General features: G+C 47.9%; 1 protein-coding gene across 2 annotated transcripts in view; it reads right to left on the reverse strand.

Moving 5' to 3' along the window:
- LOC121567642 (pleckstrin homology-like domain family B member 1) overlaps positions 1-19,503 on the reverse strand; it is a 96,434-nt gene that overhangs the window by 11,771 nt on the left and 65,160 nt on the right. For both annotated transcript variants that reach the window (XM_045219800.1, XM_045219804.1), the window contains 11 exons: positions 18,351-18,641; positions 17,664-17,810; positions 17,249-17,386; positions 14,128-14,256; positions 8,158-8,313; positions 7,737-7,847; positions 7,112-7,201; positions 5,997-6,122; positions 3,491-3,610; positions 1,674-1,832; positions 1,098-1,244 (listed from right to left, as the gene is read on the reverse strand). In XM_045219800.1, coding sequence (XP_045075735.1) covers positions 1,098-1,244; positions 1,674-1,832; positions 3,491-3,610; positions 5,997-6,122; positions 7,112-7,201; positions 7,737-7,847; positions 8,158-8,313; positions 14,128-14,256; positions 17,249-17,386; positions 17,664-17,810; positions 18,351-18,641 — 1,614 coding nt within the window. The remainder of the gene's footprint in view (positions 1-1,097; positions 1,245-1,673; positions 1,833-3,490; positions 3,611-5,996; positions 6,123-7,111; positions 7,202-7,736; positions 7,848-8,157; positions 8,314-14,127; positions 14,257-17,248; positions 17,387-17,663; positions 17,811-18,350; positions 18,642-19,503) is intronic.

Raw genomic sequence — 19,503 nt, forward strand, 5'->3', positions numbered from 1 at the left:
TTTGAAAATGCTAAAGCAGCCTACTTTTGGTGAGTGAACTTTAATTGCTACTACTACTGAGTTATCAGACACAGCCAATGATTATTATGGCAGCACCAGCAGCATCCCTTTTATCGGTGGTCCTTTGATTCCTCCCACAGGTGTAATGACAGAGTCAGTGTCAAAGTGCTTTACTGGCAGATGCCAGTGTGAAGACACACACCCTGTTGTAACCACAACCTTCAGGTGGTTTGTCCCAAGACCTCAGTTGGCCATACAGTATGTGTCACGCCCTGGCTCTGGGGACTCTTTATGTTGAGCCAGGGTGTTAGTTTCTATGTTTAGTTTTCTATGTTTCTGTTCTAGATCGTTGTATTTCTATGTTGGCCAGGGTGGTTCCCAATCAGAGGCAGCTGATTCTCGTTGTCTCTGATTGGGAACCATACTTAGGCAGCCTGTTGGCACTTTTGTATTGTGGGATCTTGATCCGTAAGGTTTGTGTTTAACCCTAGGACTTCACGTATCGTTTATTGTTTTGTTCGTGTGTGTACTCATTAAAAGAATGTACGCTTATCACGCTGAGCCTTGGTCTGCCTCTTATGACGATCGTGACAGTATGAGTTCTTATGGCTTTTCATTGTGCCAGTAAATAAAGCAGATTGATTGCAGTCTTGGCTATACCCAGATTGGGGTAAATTTATATTTCAAGTACTTGGAATTGATCCCAACCCTTTGGCTGTACTTCTATGTACTATAGTATAACCTAGTAGTAAATCAAATACAATGCACATTTTACAGAATTATTTTTGAATATTCAACCAGGTTGAACATTTCATATTCCAGTGCAATGTAATGACATCCATGAGTGGTACTACTGCTTGATTGAATACTGACAAAACATACAAACAGATTACCGTAAAGCATGTGAAAGATGCTTAAAGAATTCAAACTAATGACAAAGGGAAAACTAAATGCATGAGTGGCAGCAAGCCCAGACAGACCATCATTGAACAATCAACAAAGCACACTGCACTTGAAAAGCCATTTGAAGACAGAACAGAAGCAATGGAAGAGGGGAGGAATGGAAAAGAGGAGTAGGCAGCGCCTCTGAGAATTACCTGCATAGGCCTGCGAGCGGAGAGAGATTTAGCTGGTAGAGGGGGAGGGGGGCAGAGCTGGCTGCTCTCCCCAGCAGCCATCACCTCCTGGTACCACTGCTCTAAATCTAGAGTGGGGATTTGAGGCCTACTGCGCTCAGGCTGGTACTAGAGGGCCGCAGTTAAGAGTCCACAGTAAGAGGCAGCAGAGAGGCAAAGGACAGGATGGACAGAGCAAGAGAGTGGAGTAGAAGAGGAAGAGAAATAGGAAAATAAAGCATTAATGAGCAAATAAGAGGAACAGGTGGAGTGACAGAAATATACATATTTTTCTAAATGTTATGTTTTTTTGTGTCAATGTTCATCTTCTTGAAACATCAGCAAATGCTACGTGTCTCAATGGGGAAAAACTGGTTGAAATGACATCAATACAACCAGTTTACAACCAATTACAAACATGGTTGAAAACTGGTTGTAATGACGTCAATCCAACCAGCTTTGGACACTGGGGTCGAGGGGGCATTTGGGGCATCTTCACAGAAACGAGAGGTGGAGGAGAGGTGGGTGAGAAGGAAGAGAGAGAGACCAGAGACACACCTCAACAGAGAGAGAGGGGCAGGAGCCATGAGGAAAGGAGAGGCAGGAGAAGGCGGGGTCTCCCGCTCTTGACTGGAGGGGCCGAAGAGGAGAGGTAGGGGAGGACTCGACCTTCGGCATCCCAAAGATCTGAGTTAACTGGCCCACAGTCACGTACTCCTTCATTCAGGGAGCCACAGATAGACAGGCAGACAGGAGGTCAAAGGGCAAAGAGGGAAAGAGAGGGAAACACAGGCAGAGAAGGACACACATCAACAGGGAGGAAAACAGCAGCAACAAGGACAGCATGTGAAATACATGCCAGTAAACCTGACTCACACATGAATAGTCTTTCAATAATATCAACCCATCATACCATCCAGACCTGGGTCAAATACATATGTAAAATACTTGAGCTGTGCTTGATTCAGTAGCCTGGTACAATGGATCCAATTAAATAGTTCCAAAAGTGCAAGCTCCAATCTAAATTAAGCTCACCTAAAATACTGGCAAGTTTTTGAATGTATATGAGATACAATGCATACGGAAAGTATTCAGACCCCTTCCCTTTTTCCACATTTTGTTACGTTACAGCCTTATTCTAAAATGGATTGAATTGTCCAAAACTGAGCAATCGAGGGAGAAGGGCCTTGGTCAGGGAGGTGACCAAGAACCTGACGGTCACTCTGACAAAGCTCCAGAGTTCCTCTGTGGAGATGGGAGAACCTTTCAGAAGGACAACAATCTCTGCAGCACTCCACCAATCAGGCCTTTATGGTAGAGTGGCCAGACGGAAGCCACTCCTCAGTAAAAAGCACATGACAGCCCGCTTGGAGTTTACAAAAGGCACCTAAAGGACTCTCAGAACATGAGAAACAAGATTCTCTGGTCTGATGAAACCAAGATTGAAGTCTTTGGCCTGAATGCCAAGCATCACGTCAAGGAAATCTGGCACCATCCCTATGGTGTTTTTCAGCGGCAGGGACTGGGAGACTAGTCAGGATCGAGGGAAATATGAACGGATCAAAGTACAGAGAAATCCTTGATGAAAACCTGCTCCAGAGTGCTCAGGACCTCAGACTGGGGAGAAGGTTCACCTTCCAACAGGACAACGACCCTAAACACACAGCCAAGACAACCCAGGAGTGGCTTCGGGACAAGTCTCTGAATGTCCTTGAGTGGCCCAACCAGAGCCCGGACTTGAACCCGATTGAACATCTCTGGAGAGACCTGAAAATAGCTGTGCAGCGACGCTCCCCATCCAACCTGACAAAGCTTGAGAGGATCTGCAGAGAAGAATGGGAGAAACTCCCCAAATACAGGTGTGCCAAGCTTGTAGCGTCATACCAAAGAAGACTTGAGGCTGTAGTCGCTGCCAAAGGTGCTTCAACAAAGTACTGAGTAAAGGGTCTGAATACTTATGTAAATGTGATATAAAAAAAAAAAATGTATACAATTTAATCAATTTTATAATGAGGTTGTAATGTAACAAGATGTCGAAAAGTCAAGGGGTCTGAATACTTTCCGAATGCACTGTATGTGTTTGATCCAGGTCTGGTACCATTATCCTCAAAATTCTCAAATCAGTAATGCAGAGGTTAGTTGAGCTGATTATATCAAGGAGAGGGCCATGTAGCAGAAAGCCAATACAGCAATTTGTAAGTACAGTAAGCTACCTAGAAGCAGACAGCTAGAGAGAGGAAGAACAGGTGAAAGAATGAAAAGATGGAGTGAGAGAGAGAAAGAAAGAGAAAGAAACCGAGGGCGAGTGATAAGGAGAGAAAGATAGAGTGAAAGAGAGTGAGACATAGTGAGAGAGAGAAAGAGGGCAATGGTACCTCGCAGGGGACAGCTGCGTCTAGGGTGAGCGAGAGGCCATGCTGAGCAGAGGTGGTGAGTTGGGTGTCATGGCAATCACTCCCATACATCTTATAGACATCCGAGAGCTTCATGTACTCCTGAGAGCCAAAGTAAAGCAACGCAAACCAAACAGGACAAGAGGCCATGAGCTCACTCCATGACACGTCCTTTTCATAATATGCATACTCATACACACACACGGATGTGCACCCATATAAAAAATTTGCACGTGCACACACTTTACAACCTTCCAAGACAAGCTGCTGCTTTATCTTGTGTTTTTAAAACATAAACACACAAGCTTGTGTGAAAAACATGAACAACTACAGTGAGGGAAAAAAGTATTTGATCCGCTGCTGATTTTGTACGTTTGCCCACTGACAAAGAAATGATCAGTCTATAATTTTAATGGTAGGTTTATTTGAACAGTGAGAGACAGAATAACAACAAAAAAATCAAGAAAAACACATGTCAAAAATGTTATAAATTGATTTGCATTTTAATGAGGGAAATAAGTATTTGACCCCCTCTCAATCAGAAAGATTTCTGGCTCCCAGGTGTCTTTTATACAGGTAACGAGCTGAGATTAGGAGCACACTCTTAAAGGGACTGCTCCTAATCTCAGCTTGTTACCTGTATAAAAGACACCTGTCCACAGAAGCAATCAATCAGATTCCAAACTCTCCACCATGGCCAAGACCAAAGAGCTCTCCAAGAATGTCAGGTACAAGATTGTAGACCTACACAAGGCTGGAATGGGCTACAAAACCATTGCCAAGCAGCTTGGTGAGAAGGTGACAGCAGTTGGTACGATTATTCGCAAATGGAAAAAACACAATAGACCTGTCAATCTCCCTCAGCCTGGGGCTCCATGCAAGATCTCACCTCGTGGAGATGCAATGATCATGAGAACGGTGAGGAATCAGCCCAGAACTACACGGGAGGATCTTGTCAATGATCAAGGCAGCTGGGACCATAGTCACCAAGAAAACAATTGGTAACCAAAATGGAGCTCTTTGGCATCAACTCAACTCGCCGTGTTTGGTGGAGGAGGAATGCTGCCTATGACCCCAAGAACACCATCCCCACCGTCAAACATGGAGGTGGAAACATTATGCTTTGGGGGTGTTTTTCTGCTAAGGGGACAGGACAACTTCACCGCATCAAAGGGACGATGGACGGGGCCATGTACCGTCAAATCATAGGTGAGAACCTCCTTCCCTCAGCCAGGGCATTGAAAATGGGTCGTGGATGGGTATTCCAGCATGACAATGACCCAAAACACACGGCCAAGGCAACAAAGGAGTGGCTCAAGAAGAAGCACATTAAGGTCCTGGAGTGGCTCAGCCAGTCTGCAGACCTTAATCCCATAGAAAAATCTGTGGAGGGAGCTGAAGGTTCGAGTTGCCAAACGTCAGCCTCGAAACCTTAATGACTTGGAGAAGATCTGCAAAGAGGAGTGGGACAAAATCCCTCCTGAGATGTGTGCAAACCTGGTGGCCAACTACAAGAAACGTCTGACCTCTGTGATTTCCAACAAGGGTTTTGCCACCAAGTACTAAGTCATGTTTTGCAGAGGGGTCAAATACTTATCTCCCTCATTAAAATGCAAATCAATTTATAACATTTTTGACATACGTTTTTCTGGATTTTTTTGTTGTTATTCTGTCTCTCACTGTTCAAATAAACCTACCATTAAAATTATAGACTGATCATGTCTTTGTCAGTGGGTAAACGTACAAAATCAGCAGGGGATCAAATACGTTTTTCCCCTCACTGTATATGAACGGACAAAATAAAGAGCACAGCATTTCTCTACCCTGTAATTTCCCACAATTCCCCAAGGCTCACATCGAGCTGGAGAACTGAAAACATGTGGCAAAAGAATACAATAACAGAGATGTCAACAAGCTCTCGCCATCTTCAAAGGATAGCAAAATGCTAATAGAGAAATGTGTACTACACAAACCAAACAGAATAGTACACTTCAATGAGAGACAAAGTATTGTGCATGTGAGCCTCTGGCTAAATCTTCACACAAACACAGCATCCTCACACCCCAGTTGTAGCATGAGTTGTTTATGCTTTTGCCCATTCTAAAAGTTGGAGACACACAACATCAATTAAAATGGCCACAGTTAATCCAACAGACCAAGTATTTCATAAAGACAAACAATGACGACATTCAAATCAGTACCGTACTTCAAGGGCCTCACAGGATGACCAAATGTGTTTTTAAGCTACATATGGGGGGCAGGGTGAAATTTGCTATGAGTGATTGGGGGTAACAAGACATAACTCACGCAGACCTCTTAAAGGCCCACTCCTTAATGAAAAAACAACAATAAAATGGCAGCCTCGGAACTTAGTTTCCTATAAAGCTGTAAATATCACAGAGTGGGCCTTTAATTTTTGGACAAACTGTGCATGGGGGGTTACAGTGAGTGAATTTAGGTGTCATGCAGTGACAGTTAGTCTGGTTACCTCTGACGGGCTGCCCCCTGGGTATAACTGAGAGGAGGAGCTTAAATATGAAGCAGTGGGTTGGCAGAAAGGATGCTGGGAGTGGGAGTCCTCTAACAGGTCAGTCTCGCTGATATGGAGCACTTCCTGTTTCAATAGGAAGTCAGGGACACTGGTTTCAGCTCCTGTTGCAGTTACGGTGTATGTCCCTCTAACCTCCACTAGGTGTCAATACAGTATTGGGATAATAAGTGTCAATCACAAAAGGGTCAATCATAGGTGTTATTGCACATTGAGTGCCCCTGCATGTTATCCTCAGTTTAATAGGGCTAGTTTACAGTGGTCTAAAAGAGTCCATTATATCCAATTCAACAATGAAACTGATAGGTATCTCATGTAATGAACTTGGTCTAAATGCATAAGAACGCAGGTTGATAGGTTATGTCAGAATTGGGAGTTCAGCACGAGACTAAATCGGTTTTCAGAATAAACAACACAGCCGGGGATTCAGATCAGATTTGTATCTCGCTGGCCTGTGTTGAGATATTATGTGCAATCCATCATCAAATTACAGATGTTTCCAATCAAAAAAAATATGTCAGTCGGATCTGATTTATCGGATCAAACCAGTTTGACTGATGTTATCAACTGTATCTGACCACAATGTAAATAAGGCCATACTTCACAAGCCGACACCACATCGTGTTAAACACAGTAAATAAATGGTTACTCTGACACACAAGTAGTAGAACAAGCACACACCAGACCTACACCTGAGGTAAAAAGTTATATTCACCAGTTAAACATTCTACCATCTCAACTACATAAACCATAACATTTCCCTTAAAGCCAAAGTCTGTAATTTTGTACTTGAAGTAACGTTGCACTCATGGGAAATCATTAATTGAGAACAACAGATGTACAACAGATGAAATCTAGTAGCATAAGCCTACTATTTGCATTTTCTCCATTGTTAACATTTTTGTTGCTGGTCTTTGTTGTTCTTTCACAAATGAAGGAGTGTGGCTTTAGACAAGTGATCCGAGTGGAGGTCCGTTCATCTGTCTGCGTCATGATAGATAACTGTCCTTGTAGGTGCGCGACCCCTGTAAGACGGTAAGATAAACCCCCCTCACCTCTTTCATGGTGCTAGAACTCTTAGGGAAACTTCTTCCTCCAGTAAGGCTGAGGTACCTCTTCTCTAGGGCCAATAGTCTCTCTTTCTCCTAGAACACAGAGACACCAGAACACATGAGACTGTGACAAGACCAAATGACAGCTTACCTCACCCATCACTATCCCCTAGTTACAGTATGGTTGTATTAAGACATAGCTTCTTGTACGTTACATTGCTGAAACTATCTGACTCTGTCCTGATTATGGATCGCCGTAGTTTCTTTACCAAATTAGAAAATGTGCCACTTGCAGAAAAGCTGGGGACAAGGCAGCACATGTGCCGAGTAATGAAGATCGAAAGTGAAATGTCAACAAATGGGAAAACCGCCAACAAGCTCTTAATTAATTGACTTAAATCGGAGGTGGCTGGCACAGCACATTGCCCTTCATGTGGTAATGACTTGTCAAGCAAGACCAGAGAGTGATAATGATTAGATTCAAATTATAGTCATTTTCAAAAGGGGTTTCATGGGAATCACCAGTCCAATTACAAAAAACGGAGTAATAACCAACAATGTCATTTCTGTATATGTGTAGATCGTAGAGTGGCTGCTGGGCCAGATATGGACTGTACTGTAATGTTACCTTATGGAGAATCTGCAGGGTAAGGTTCCTGTCCTTAGCCAGCCTGTCACACTCCTGAGACGCCTGCTGTCCCAGCTGACTGGCCTGGCCTTCCAGAGCTGCCACCTTGTCCTGGAAGACAACATGTTTGGAGAGTTATTGCTGAATTAAAGGGGTACTCAACAAGATTACTTTAAATTGAGAAAATATACACTACACCAAAAACAAAGCAGTAATCATGTATGTCTTTGTCAGGTATCCCCACCAACACCATTCTTGACGTGAATGATCATACTATTTACTCTCAACCTGTAAAGGCATTTAGCCATCATCAGAAATGAGCTAGTTTCTCTGACAGACATTCATATTCACAGCTCCAGATATGATGAACGGTGGTCAGAATAGATAGGAGCAGCCATTGTGGTCCAGTTCAGTCCATTACCTTCCTCTTGGCCACGCTGGTGTGGTACTCGGCCCTCTCCTGCAGCAGCTGCTGGCTGATGGTCTCCCTCTCCTCCTCCAGGCTGCTCTCCCTCTCCAGCTGCTGGAACTCCAGGTCCTCAAACTGCTTTGTCTCTGACTCCAGGGTCTCGCCCTCCTGTCGAACCCCACACAGAGCCCATCACAATGAGTCACAACCACATCAGGCCTCAGCCTCCTATAATATACAGTTTTCACACTGCTGAGCCAAGCCAAGCCGAGCTGTATTTGGCTGGCCTGGTAATGCATTCATCCATTCACCATAGCTGCTGGAACTGTGCTAGAAAGCACAATGTGTGGAGAAAATACCCGAGCCAGTGTGGGTTGGCACGATAGTGTGAAAAGGGTTCTAAAGTACCAACAACTACCAACCCCAAGAGACAGACAGCCAAGGTCACCACAGGGTCACGCCAGCCCCCTCCGTCCCCCTGGCTCTCGCCAATGACCATGCTCCTGAGCCACGGCGATCAAGGCCCAAGCCAAGCCAGCACAACCAGGGGCGGTAGGCCACAGAAAAAATGTGCTTCAAAAGAGTTCTGCGTTGTCACTTTAGACAGACACAGAGTAAGCTTCATGGAGGTTCTATCTAAGGATTGGTGGAGTTCTGTTTAGCACTATGACTACTTTGATCATGCTTTGATAGACTTGAATATTATGTTGTTTGGATTAACTTTGCCATTGTATCCTAGGTTTGTACTTCACTATGCCACCAATACAGAAGCACCATACCATTGTGAAAATGATGTGGTATACACAGCTATCAATATTACAGGCATTTCTGCTCATGCGAGTCTAATTGGTTGGAAGATTTTATAGCCCAGTAGTTTGACTGATTGGTGACAAGCAGGTTCTCTCTGCTGCACCAATAATAATTCCAAAAATGAGAAACCCAAGGGCCACTATCTGTATGTTATAAAATATAATACTATGCTTTTACTGTAGTAATACTTAAGTACTTATACAGTACTATCTTCTATACTGTATTTTATAGATGATTTGCATGTGAGAACCCAATTGAATGTCTTGATCCTTTACCATAAACCCAAGAAACCCACACATAGATGTGAGAATGGGCCACTTATGCTTTAGAGGGGGAAAGACAAGGGGCTGCCCTTGCTGTCAGTTCATCGGAGCGTTACTGACGTTGACGAGTGACGGCTCAGGGCATCAGAACACCCATGTCATCACTGACATCGCTAGACCCTCTGTGTTTGGAGAGCAGGCCACTCAAGGGCCTCTGTCGCACTTCTGAAGGATGTCTACAGCAAACCTGGGACGTGTTCATCAGCGCACGCAACGGAAAACATTTATTTATGTTTTGCAACAGAACATTTGTATTTTTGTCCATGTGGTTCCCCCCTGCTTCAGTCCGTTCCTCCATTTGGTGCCTAATGAACATGACCCAGTGAGATGTACAAGGCAGCATTTGCGATATGTAGAAGTATACAAAATGTATTATATCTGCTTTCTGTACTGTAATGAAGAAAAATTGTATAGCATTTGTTCTCATGTCAAGTCAGCCAGCCAATATGTCATGCTACACTACGTGGATAGGATAGCAAAGTGAATCGAGCTAACGTGCAAAATGTAATTGGCTGATAAATAGTTGCACTGCCTGACAAAATGCAAGATTCACTTTCTATGGACTGCCTTTTCAAAGAGCTGATGATATAAAACATTATTCAGACAAAACATACACATTTCCATTCAGAGGAAAGATATGAAAAGACAGTAGGACAGGGAGTGGTGGTAAGTGTCTACATTAATAAATTAGTAAGCCGTTATTAAGGGGTTATAAGAAGAGAGGGATGCTTCCAGACTCAGAGACTGTATCAACCAGACAGACAAAACACACACTCCTGTGTGAAACGCATGCAACGCACATATGACCCAGAAATCACCACAATGCAGCACCTCGCCCCGAAGTCACCAGACGCCATTTTGACACTCCTCCTGTTTGCTCAGAGGCACATCGTTGTGGCGGAGAGAGAGGGGAAATTCCAGCAGCTTGTGGCAATAACATGTAGGTCATGGGTACAAGACAGGATTTTCATATGTGCAGAGTTCAACAAGTCCCGGCTAAAGGGGTAAAGGTCCCAGTAACAGTACCTGAAGAGGTATGCACCAGGTCTCATGATACCAAGATGGTGTAGCCTACTGTGCACCAATTACGGACTGGCATCTGGCATAAACATTAAGGGCAGGTTTCCCGGACACAGATTAAACCTAATCCAGAGCTATAAAGTACATTCAATGTAGAATCTCCATTGAGCATACTTTTTAGTCCAGGTCTAGGATGAATCTGTGTCCAGGAAACTTTCCCTAAATTTGCATGCCATCTTCTTGGATGTTACGAATGTTTTACATCAGTTATCATCATAGAATTAGAATTCCAATTCAGTTTCTTTCGCCGTCAAGTGCAGCATTCTATGCACTATATCCAGGAGTTCAGTAGACATTATACTCGTAAATCTGTAAGTACACCACTTCAGCTTCTTGTGAACATGTAATTCTCTTACAGGGTCCTTCAATAATCTGGAGGTAAGTATACTCTAATTGAGATGTGGCGCTGCTGGAATTTCCCTTCATAATGGTGGATAGGTGTAGCTCAGAGACGAGGGTGGAGAGAGTGGGTGGGTGCGTGGTACAAGGGACGGGGGGACGCTTGCTGTCTCTGGTGGTGGGTCTCAGGGGTGGTTGGGGGTGATGGTCTTGGTGGTGGATGGGGGTGGTGGGTCTCAGGGGTGGTTGGGGGTGATGGTCTTGGTGGTGGATGGGGGTGGTGGGTCTCAGGGGTGGTTGGGGGTGATGGTCTTGGTGGTGGTTGGGGGTGGTGGGTCTCAGGGGTGGTTGGGGGTGATGGTCTTGGTGGTGGATGGGGTGGTGGGTCTCAGGGGTGGTTGGGGTGATGGTCTTGGTGGTGGTTGGGGGTGGTGGGTCTCAGGGGTGGTTGGGGGTGATGGTCTTGGTGGTGGTTGGGGGTGGTGGGTCTCAGGGGTGGTTGGGGGTGATGGTCTTGGTGGTGGTTGGGGGTGGTGGGTCTCAGGGGTGGTTGGGGGTGATGGTCTTGGTGGTGGATGGGGGTGGTGGGTCTCAGGGGTGGTTGGGGGTGATGGTCTTGGTGGTGGTTGGGGGTGGTGGGTCTCAGGGGTGGTTGGGGGTGATGGTCTTGGTGGTGGATGGGGGTGGTGGGTCTCAGGGGTGGTTGGGGGGTGATGGTCTTGGTGGTGGATGGGGGTGGTGGGTCTCAGGGGTGGTTGGGGGTGATGGTCTTGGTGGTGGATGGGGGTGGTGGGTCTCAGGGGTGGTTGGGGGTGGTGGTCTTGGTGGTGGATGGGGTGGTGGGTCTCAGGGGTGGTTGGGGGTGATGGTCTTGGTGGTGGATGGGGGTGGTGGGTCTCAGGGGTGGTTGGGGGTGATGGTCTTGGTGGTGGTTGGGGGTGGTGGGTCTCAGGGGTGGTTGGGGGTGATGGTCTTGGTGGTGGATGGGGGTGGTGGGTCTCAGGGGTGGTTGGGGGTGATGGTCTTGGTGGTGGTTGGGGGTGGTGGGTCTCAGGGGTGGTTGGGGGTGATGGTCTTGGTGGTGGTTGGGGGTGGTGGGTCTCAGGGGTGGTGGTCTTGGTGGTGGTTGGGGGTGGTGGGTCTCAGGGGTGGTTGGGGGTGATGGTCTTGGTGGTGGATGGGGGTGGTGGGTTTTAGGGGTGGTTGGGGGTGGTGGTCTTGGTGGTGGATGGGGGTGGTGGGTCTCAGGGGTGGTTGGGGGTGATGGTCTTGGGGGTGGTTGGGGGTGATGGTCTTGGTGGTGGTTGGGGTGGTGGGTCTCAGGGGTGGTTGGGGGTGATGGTCTTGGTGGTGGTTGGGGGTGATGGTCTTGGTGGTGGTTGGGGGTGATGGTCTTGGTGGTGGTTGGGGTGATGGTCTTGGTGGTGGATGGGGTGATGGTCTTGGTGGTGGATGGGGTGGTGGGTCTCAGGGGTGGTTGGGGTGGTGGTCTTGGTGGTGGATGGGGTGGTGGGTCTCAGGGGTGGTTGGGGGTGATGGTCTTGGTGGTGGATGGGGGTGGTGGGTCTCAGGGGTGGTTGGGGGTGATGGTCTTGGTGGTGGATGGGGGTGGTGGGTCTCAGGGGTGGTTGGGGGTGATGGTCTTGGTGGTGGTTGGGGGTGGTGGGTCTCAGGGGTGGTTGGGGGTGATGGTCTTGGTGGTGGATGGGGGTGGTGGGTCTCAGGGGTGGTTGGGGGTGATGGTCTTGGTGGTGGATGGGGGTGGTGGGTCTCAGGGGTGGTTGGGGGTGATGGTCTTGGTGGTGGTTGGGGGTGATGGTCTTGGTGGTGGTTGGGGGTGGTGGGTCTCAGGGGTGGTTGGGGGTGATGGTCTTGGTGGTGGTTGGGGGTGGTGGGTCTCAGGGGTGGTTGGGGGTGATGGTCTTGGTGGTGGTTGGGGGTGGTGGGTCTCAGGGGTGGTTGGGGGTGGTGGTCTTGGTGGTGGTTGGGGGTGATGGTCTTGGTGGTGGTTGGGGGTGATGGTCTTGGTGGTGGATGGGGGTGATGGTCTTGGTGGTGGATGGGGGTGATGGTCTTGGTGGTGGATGGGGTGGTGGTCTTGGTGGTGGTCTTGGTGGTGGATGGGGGTGGTGGGTCTCAGGGGTGGTTGGGGGTGGTGGTCTTGGTGGTGGATGGGGGTGGTGGTCTTGGTGGTGGATGGGGGTGGTGGTCTCAGGGGGTGGTTGGGGGTGATGGTCTTGGTGGTGGTTGGGGTGATGGTCTTGGTGGTGGTTGGGGTGGTGGGTCTCAGGGGTGGTTGGGGGTGGTGGTCTTGGTGGTGGTTGGGGGTGATGGTCTTGGTGGTGGTTGGGGGTGATGGTCTTGGTGGTGGATGGGGGTGATGGTCTTGGTGGTGGATGGGGGTGATGGTCTTGGTGGTGGATGGGGGTGGTGGTCTTGGTGGTGGTCTTGGTGGTGGATGGGGGTGGTGGGTCTCAGGGGTGGTTGGGGGTGGTGGTCTTGGTGGTGGATGGGGGTGGTGGTCTTGGTGGTGGATGGGGGTGGTGGTTGGGGGTGGTTGGGGGTGATGGTCTTGGGGGTGGTTGGGGGTGATGGTCTTGGGGGTGGTTGGGGGTGATGGTCTTGGGGGTGGTTGGGGGTGATGGTCTCAGGGGTGGTTGGGGGTGGTGGGTCTCAGGGGTGGTTGGGGGTGGTGGTCTTGGTGGTGGTTGGGGGTGGTGGTCTTGGTGGTGGTTGGGGGTGGTGGGTCTCAGGGGTGGTTGGGGGTGGTGGTCTTGGTGGTGGTTGGGGGTGGTGGGTCTCAGGGGTGGTTGGGGTGGTGGTCTTGGTGGTGGTTGGGGTGGTGGTCTTGGTGGTGGTTGGGGGTGGTGGTCTTGGTGGTGGTTGGGGGTGGTGGTCTTGGTGGTGGTTGGGGGTGGTGGTCTTGGTGGTGGTTGGGGGTGGTGGGTCTCAGGGGTGGTTGGGGGTGATGGTCTTGGTGGTGGTTGGGGGTGATGGTCTTGGTGGTGGTTGGGGGTGGTGGGTCTCAGGGGTGGTTGGGGGTGGTGGTCTTGGTGGTGGATGGGGGTGGTGGTCTTGGTGGTGGTTGGGGGTGATGGTCTTGGTGGTGGTTGGGGGTGGTGGGTCTCAGGGGTGGTTGGGGGTGGTGGGTCTCAGGGGTGGTTGGGGGTGGTGGGTCTCAGGGGTGGATGGGGGTGGTGGGGGGTGGTGGGTCTCGGGTGGTTGGGGGTGGTGGGGGTGGTGGGTCTCAGGGGTGGTTGGGGGTGGTGGGTCTCAGGGGTGGATGGGGGTGGTGGTCTTGGTGGTGGTTGGGGGTGGTGGTCTTGGTGGTGGTTGGGGGTGGTGGTCTTGGTGGTGGATGGGGGTGGTGGTCTTGGTGGTGGTTGGGGGTGGTGGTCTTGGTGGTGGTTGGGGTGGATTGACGACTGACCCTTTTGAGCTGTTCCTGTAACTGCTCCCTCAGTGACTCGGGGCAGTTATGAAGCTGGTTCTTCAGCTCACTGTAGCCCTCCTGGAGGCTCTCCAGGGCTCGGCGCTCTGCGTCAACATTTGCCCTCTCCTAGAAAGAACACACCGTCCGGGGTGGGAGGGAGGAGAGGAAGGGGGGGACAACAGAGAGAGAAAGCAAAAAAATACACACTTGCTCAAATCCACGCCATGCAAAAAGCTTCCGATGTTAGAGGTCACAACAGTGGATAAGCCAGAGGAGGAGGGACATGGGGCATCTGTGGAGTTTATAATACTGTGAAATCAATCCCCAGTGACTAGCTTTAAAAGTGCTGGACTACAGGGTCGTGTTCATTAGGGCACAACACTGAAAACGTTTTAAAATGTTTTGTAACGTCCAGATAGTTCCTCCTTGTTTAAGTCAGTTTTTTTCCCCTTTCGGTGCCTAATAAACATGACCCAGGCCTCAAACAGGTCCGAACAGACTTCTTGTTTCCAGACATTTGCAACCTGCAGGGTTCGACACTTTTGGGTGGTGACTCTTTGTTGTTTCTGAAGATAGTGATTTTCATGTGGCTTTAATAAATAAAAAATAATATATAAATAAAATATTATTATTATTATTATTATTATTATTATTATTATTGGCCCATCCAGATTTTCATGTGGCTTTGGTATTAATACTTTAGGTCAGTCCAGTTAGTTTTGAACAGGTTTATAACTGGATGTGTAGGCATGCCTGAATGATCAGAAGTCACATTCATGCTTCTTCGGGCTTCCCAAAATGAACCATGAGCAGCATATCGTTACGAATTCATGTGTTGCTTTAGTTATAATGGTTGGTTGCGATTGTGCTTCAAATGTTTTAAAAACTGCTGTATTATACAACCGCAGAAAATACCTCTGTGTTATTTTCCAGGTTTCGCTCATACCAAATTAGACAAAACACTTACTCATAGTAAGGCCCACTGCTAAAGTATGAATTACAGAAGGTCAACGGCTGTTAACTGAAGGGTAGCAGGGTTGGGTCCCCTCTGGGCGTCTCTGGTTAAAAGCTTACGGAACGATCAATAACAACAAATCTTTGTTGTTATTGCATGTGAGTGCAGGCGGTGTAAGCATGGGTAACTCTAATGCTCTGCACCACTGCCCTACTGACACAGAGGCTGTGATATCAAAACCCCTGGAGGGAATAAAAGCTCTCGCTGGTACAGGATGGAGCTCTTTCGCGTTTGGCTCTCCTCGCCTCCTTCTAAACGTAATGGAAGGTCAAAGTGGAAAAACCTTGGATCTTTTCCTCCAATACGTTTTGAGAAGAAGAGGAGAGGATGTGTGGAATAAAGAGAGATAGAGTTAGAGCCTGGGTCTGATTGTAGTGAAAGTGCCTGGTAAACTACCTCTAGAGGGCCACCACTGTATAACCTGTAGAATAGAGTAGACCATGCAGGAGAGAGAGGGAAACGTTCTGCAGACCGAGAACCTTTTTATCATTACTGCATTCTCTAAAGTCACTGGGTGGGAGAGGGGTGTGGGCGGTGCTTTGGGGTTTGAGTGGCAATCTTCCTAACTGTCACCCTGCTCTGGCTCCACCTCGGTCTGTGACCAATGGCAATAAAAGTAGAGAAGGGGACAACACAATACAGGTAGTTTTTCTAGTTTAAGCTTTAGTTTTGATTTGTAGTTTTAGCTGAGACAGACCGTCAGGGTCTCAAGGTTCTAACTTGACACAGGAAGTGAGACAATCTCCAAAATCGTCAGTAATATACAAATCACAAGATTTAAAAAAAAGCCTTAAGAAGGAAAGACAAGACAATGACCCCTTTCAGGTTCTCGGTTTGAGTGTGTCTACATAAAGCCTATAACAGTGGAGTGACATGACTAGGTGAAACAACATACAGTTGTGTAAAGCCTTCAAATAGAGACCGTCTGTAATGTTGTGAACTATGTGGTGGACGGTGAAGCCTACACAACATTCCTAAAAGGACTCCCACAGATATACTTTTAGTAACCAGCCACTCATACCCACTAGCATCCGGTCCCGAAAACTTCAGTGAAGTAGAAACCCAAAGGATCGATTCACACCTATGTCCCAAATGGCACCCTATTCCCTACATAGCCCTATGAACCCTGGTCAAAAGTAGTACACTATATAGGGAATAGGGTGTCATTTGGGACACATTTAAGACAAGTGCTAATAACCTACATGGATTTCAGGCTGACAGTGGAGGAAGGGAGGAGAGGGAAAGGAGGAGAGGAAGTTGTTGAGTGAAGCAGTGAGAGGATTAGAAGTTAATGGAGCCTGGTTAGTGGAGCCGAGCTGCAGAAGAAGAAAAAGCCCCGAAGGAAGGAAAGCCCTGAAGGAAAATAAAGAAAAAAATAAAGACAAAACACCCATCCTTACGTCTAAGTGCCATCGTCCAAAGCTCTTCTAAGGTAAAACATCAATGCATATAACAGATGGAAGGACGGAGCATTCCTCGCTGGGGGGGGGGTTGAAGAGCAAGTGCTATGGCTGGGTGAATTTACCTTGGGATGGCAAAACCAACTAGATATGGTCTTGGGAGGCCATCCAGGATTTAGCAATGCCTTTAAGGAATGTCAAGAGACCAGAAAAGGCTGTTCAGTCCCTTAGAAGGTGTATATTCAGTGATGTGAAACGTTTGGAACGTTGCAGATAGAAATATCACGAATAGAACTGCCATGAATCCCTTTTCTATCCGTCAGAAAATCGTATATCTGTTCTACAGGATATATTTCTAAGTGAACGTTCTGTAACGTTACATCCTCCTGAACAGGCCCTATAACATAGTCCAGTGGAGGGAAAGGAGGGTTGGGTTGTGTCTGTGGTGTTCAAACAACACAATGTTGAGATCTCACAAATCTCACCTCCCTGTCTGCATATCCACCGTCTTTCCAATAAGCACTCTCTCAGAGTGCTAGGACAACACAAGCAGTTCACTAACAATAGTACTTTTTCTGCTGTTTTTCTCCATTAAAATACAACACAGTAACGTTGGAATGAGAAGTTTATAAATGGAGCTAGAACTAATCTGTCTGTGTGTGTATGTCTGTGTGTGTGTGAGTGTTTTCCCCCAGGTTCCTACCTTGTCTTTCTCCCTCTGGATGGCGTTCTCCAGCTCCTTCAGCTTGTGTTGCAGCTGTCCGATGATCTCTGTCTCCGCCTCTACCTGGTCCAGTTCCGCCTGCCTCTCCCCCTGCAGCAGCGCCCGCTCCATCTCCGCCTGGGATGGGAAACACACACACCCGTCATACAAGAGCCCCACTGAGCCCCATGCTCCAATCACATAGCTTCCCCACAGACAGCAGACCAATCACAGCCTAGCGGTGCATGTGACATGTGACACCAGTGCTCATTCCATCACTTTCTGCTTGTTTGTGTACCTAAATGAGCATGACCCAAACACACACACACACAGTATTTCATTCAGCTTCCCCACGTATCATTCTAGTATTAGAAGTAGTCTACCATCTGGAAGTTGAAGTGATGGACTTTCTTACCTCCTGCTTGGACTCCTGTAGCTGTTGCTCCAGCTCTGTGATTCGTGATTTGAGCTCGTCGACTCGGGCCAGAACTCTGACCCTCTCGTCCTCCAGGTAACCCAGCTCTGCCCGCCCCACACCACACGAAACAGACTGCTCCTCATGCTGAAGGGGGAGAGAGACAGAAGAGGCAGGCACATTGTTACATATAAGTGTGAAGAGCATGGCCCATGTGCAGTAGTTAACTGTTTCAGACTATGTTGCACGCACACACACATTAGGGAGGGACTATTTACATCACATGCCTCCTTGTTAAACACTGTTGCTTGACAAACAAATGTCATGATCTTCATGCTGTGTCCTTTTGACCATCAATCATTTCAGAATCTCGGTCAGGTTATGTCTAGGTCAGGTTATGTCTAGGTCAGGCTATGTCTAGCAATGTTCCACTTTAAATGCATGCAGTAGGTGCTTGCATGCTGTTCTCATATCAACGGCATGCCTGAAGTTCTCATAGTAAGTACTAGCATGTCATGCCTGTAGTTCTCATAGTAAGTACTAGCATGTCATGCCTGTAGTTCTCATAGTAAGTACTAGCATGTCATGCATGTAGTTCTCATAGTAAGTACTAGCATGTCATGCCTGTAGTTCTCATAGTAAGTACTACAAATGATGAAAATGATAATAGACGGCCCTGCGTCTGACCTGGTATCTGCCTCCATTGTGGAGGGCCTGTGGAGGAAGTGGCGTCCTCACCTCCTGATGGGTGCTCTCTGTACTGCTGCACTCCTCCTTGAGGTTCTCCTCATCGCTCTCCCTCTGTTGTCTCTGGGCCATGCTACGATGCACCAAGCTGTCCATAGAGGGTCTCCTGGCTGCCCCCTCCCCCAGGCCCCCAGGGAAGCCCATCCTCCCCTCCGCCTCGCCCCCCAAGGGCCCGTCGCCCTTGTTGTACTCGGCACACAGGTTCAGGATGGTCTCCAGCCTCTGCCTCTCCTGTGGACAGACAGAAACATAGAGGAACTGATTACATCCAGCCTCAGCTGTAAAGGCAAATATGTCCTCTTCCTCGCCCTCGCCCCAAATCTCATTTCCTGTGTGTGGCTGCCACTGATGCCAATCTGGAAATTAGCAATTCAGAGGTAGGTGGAGATAAACAGGACCCTTCCCCAGAACCCACCTTCCCCCCAGTGATGGCATATTTCCTCTGTGGAGGAACCAGGTCTTATCAGGGACAGATCTAGCTCCAGCCATGGCTAGGCCTGTCTAATACGCAGTACAGATCACACTCCTACCAAACAAAACAAAACTCCCTTAACCGACATGTTTGTGGATGTTGGTGTGTTCATAGTTATTGTGTCATTGCCTATAACTGGGGCCAAGAGCCAGGTCACGTGGTCAGGGAAAAACCCTATTAAAAGTCATAGAAAGTTAGCAGGTTAACAGTAGGTACTATACTGACGACGTGTCTTGATCCCAATGAGCAGACATATAGATTGCCAATCTCTAGAGCTCCTACTCGGGGGTCTTACAAACACAGTGATTGAAGAAACAGGTGTCATTCTAAGATCTGTGCTGGCCCACCCCAGAGCAGTGATGGACTGCTGCGTCACCAGGTGACCTCTGAGGTGACCTCTAACCCCTAAAGGTCAACTGGCCCCTGCTGTAAACACCGCGCTGCAGACGCAGTGACTCTGGTTTTATAGAGACACTAGTACCCTTTCCACTCCATTTTGTCGAACCAACTGTACTGTGCTGACTTGGATTTGGATTTTCTTTTCACATTGTTCTTTCAAACACAGTTCCCGTAACAGGGCCAGCGCAGTACATCTTGGCTCGACTAAGTAGTGTGAAAAGG

This window comes from Coregonus clupeaformis, chromosome 6 (assembly GCF_020615455.1).
Source record: "Coregonus clupeaformis isolate EN_2021a chromosome 6, ASM2061545v1, whole genome shotgun sequence".
NCBI classification, from domain to species: domain Eukaryota; kingdom Metazoa; phylum Chordata; class Actinopteri; order Salmoniformes; family Salmonidae; genus Coregonus; species Coregonus clupeaformis.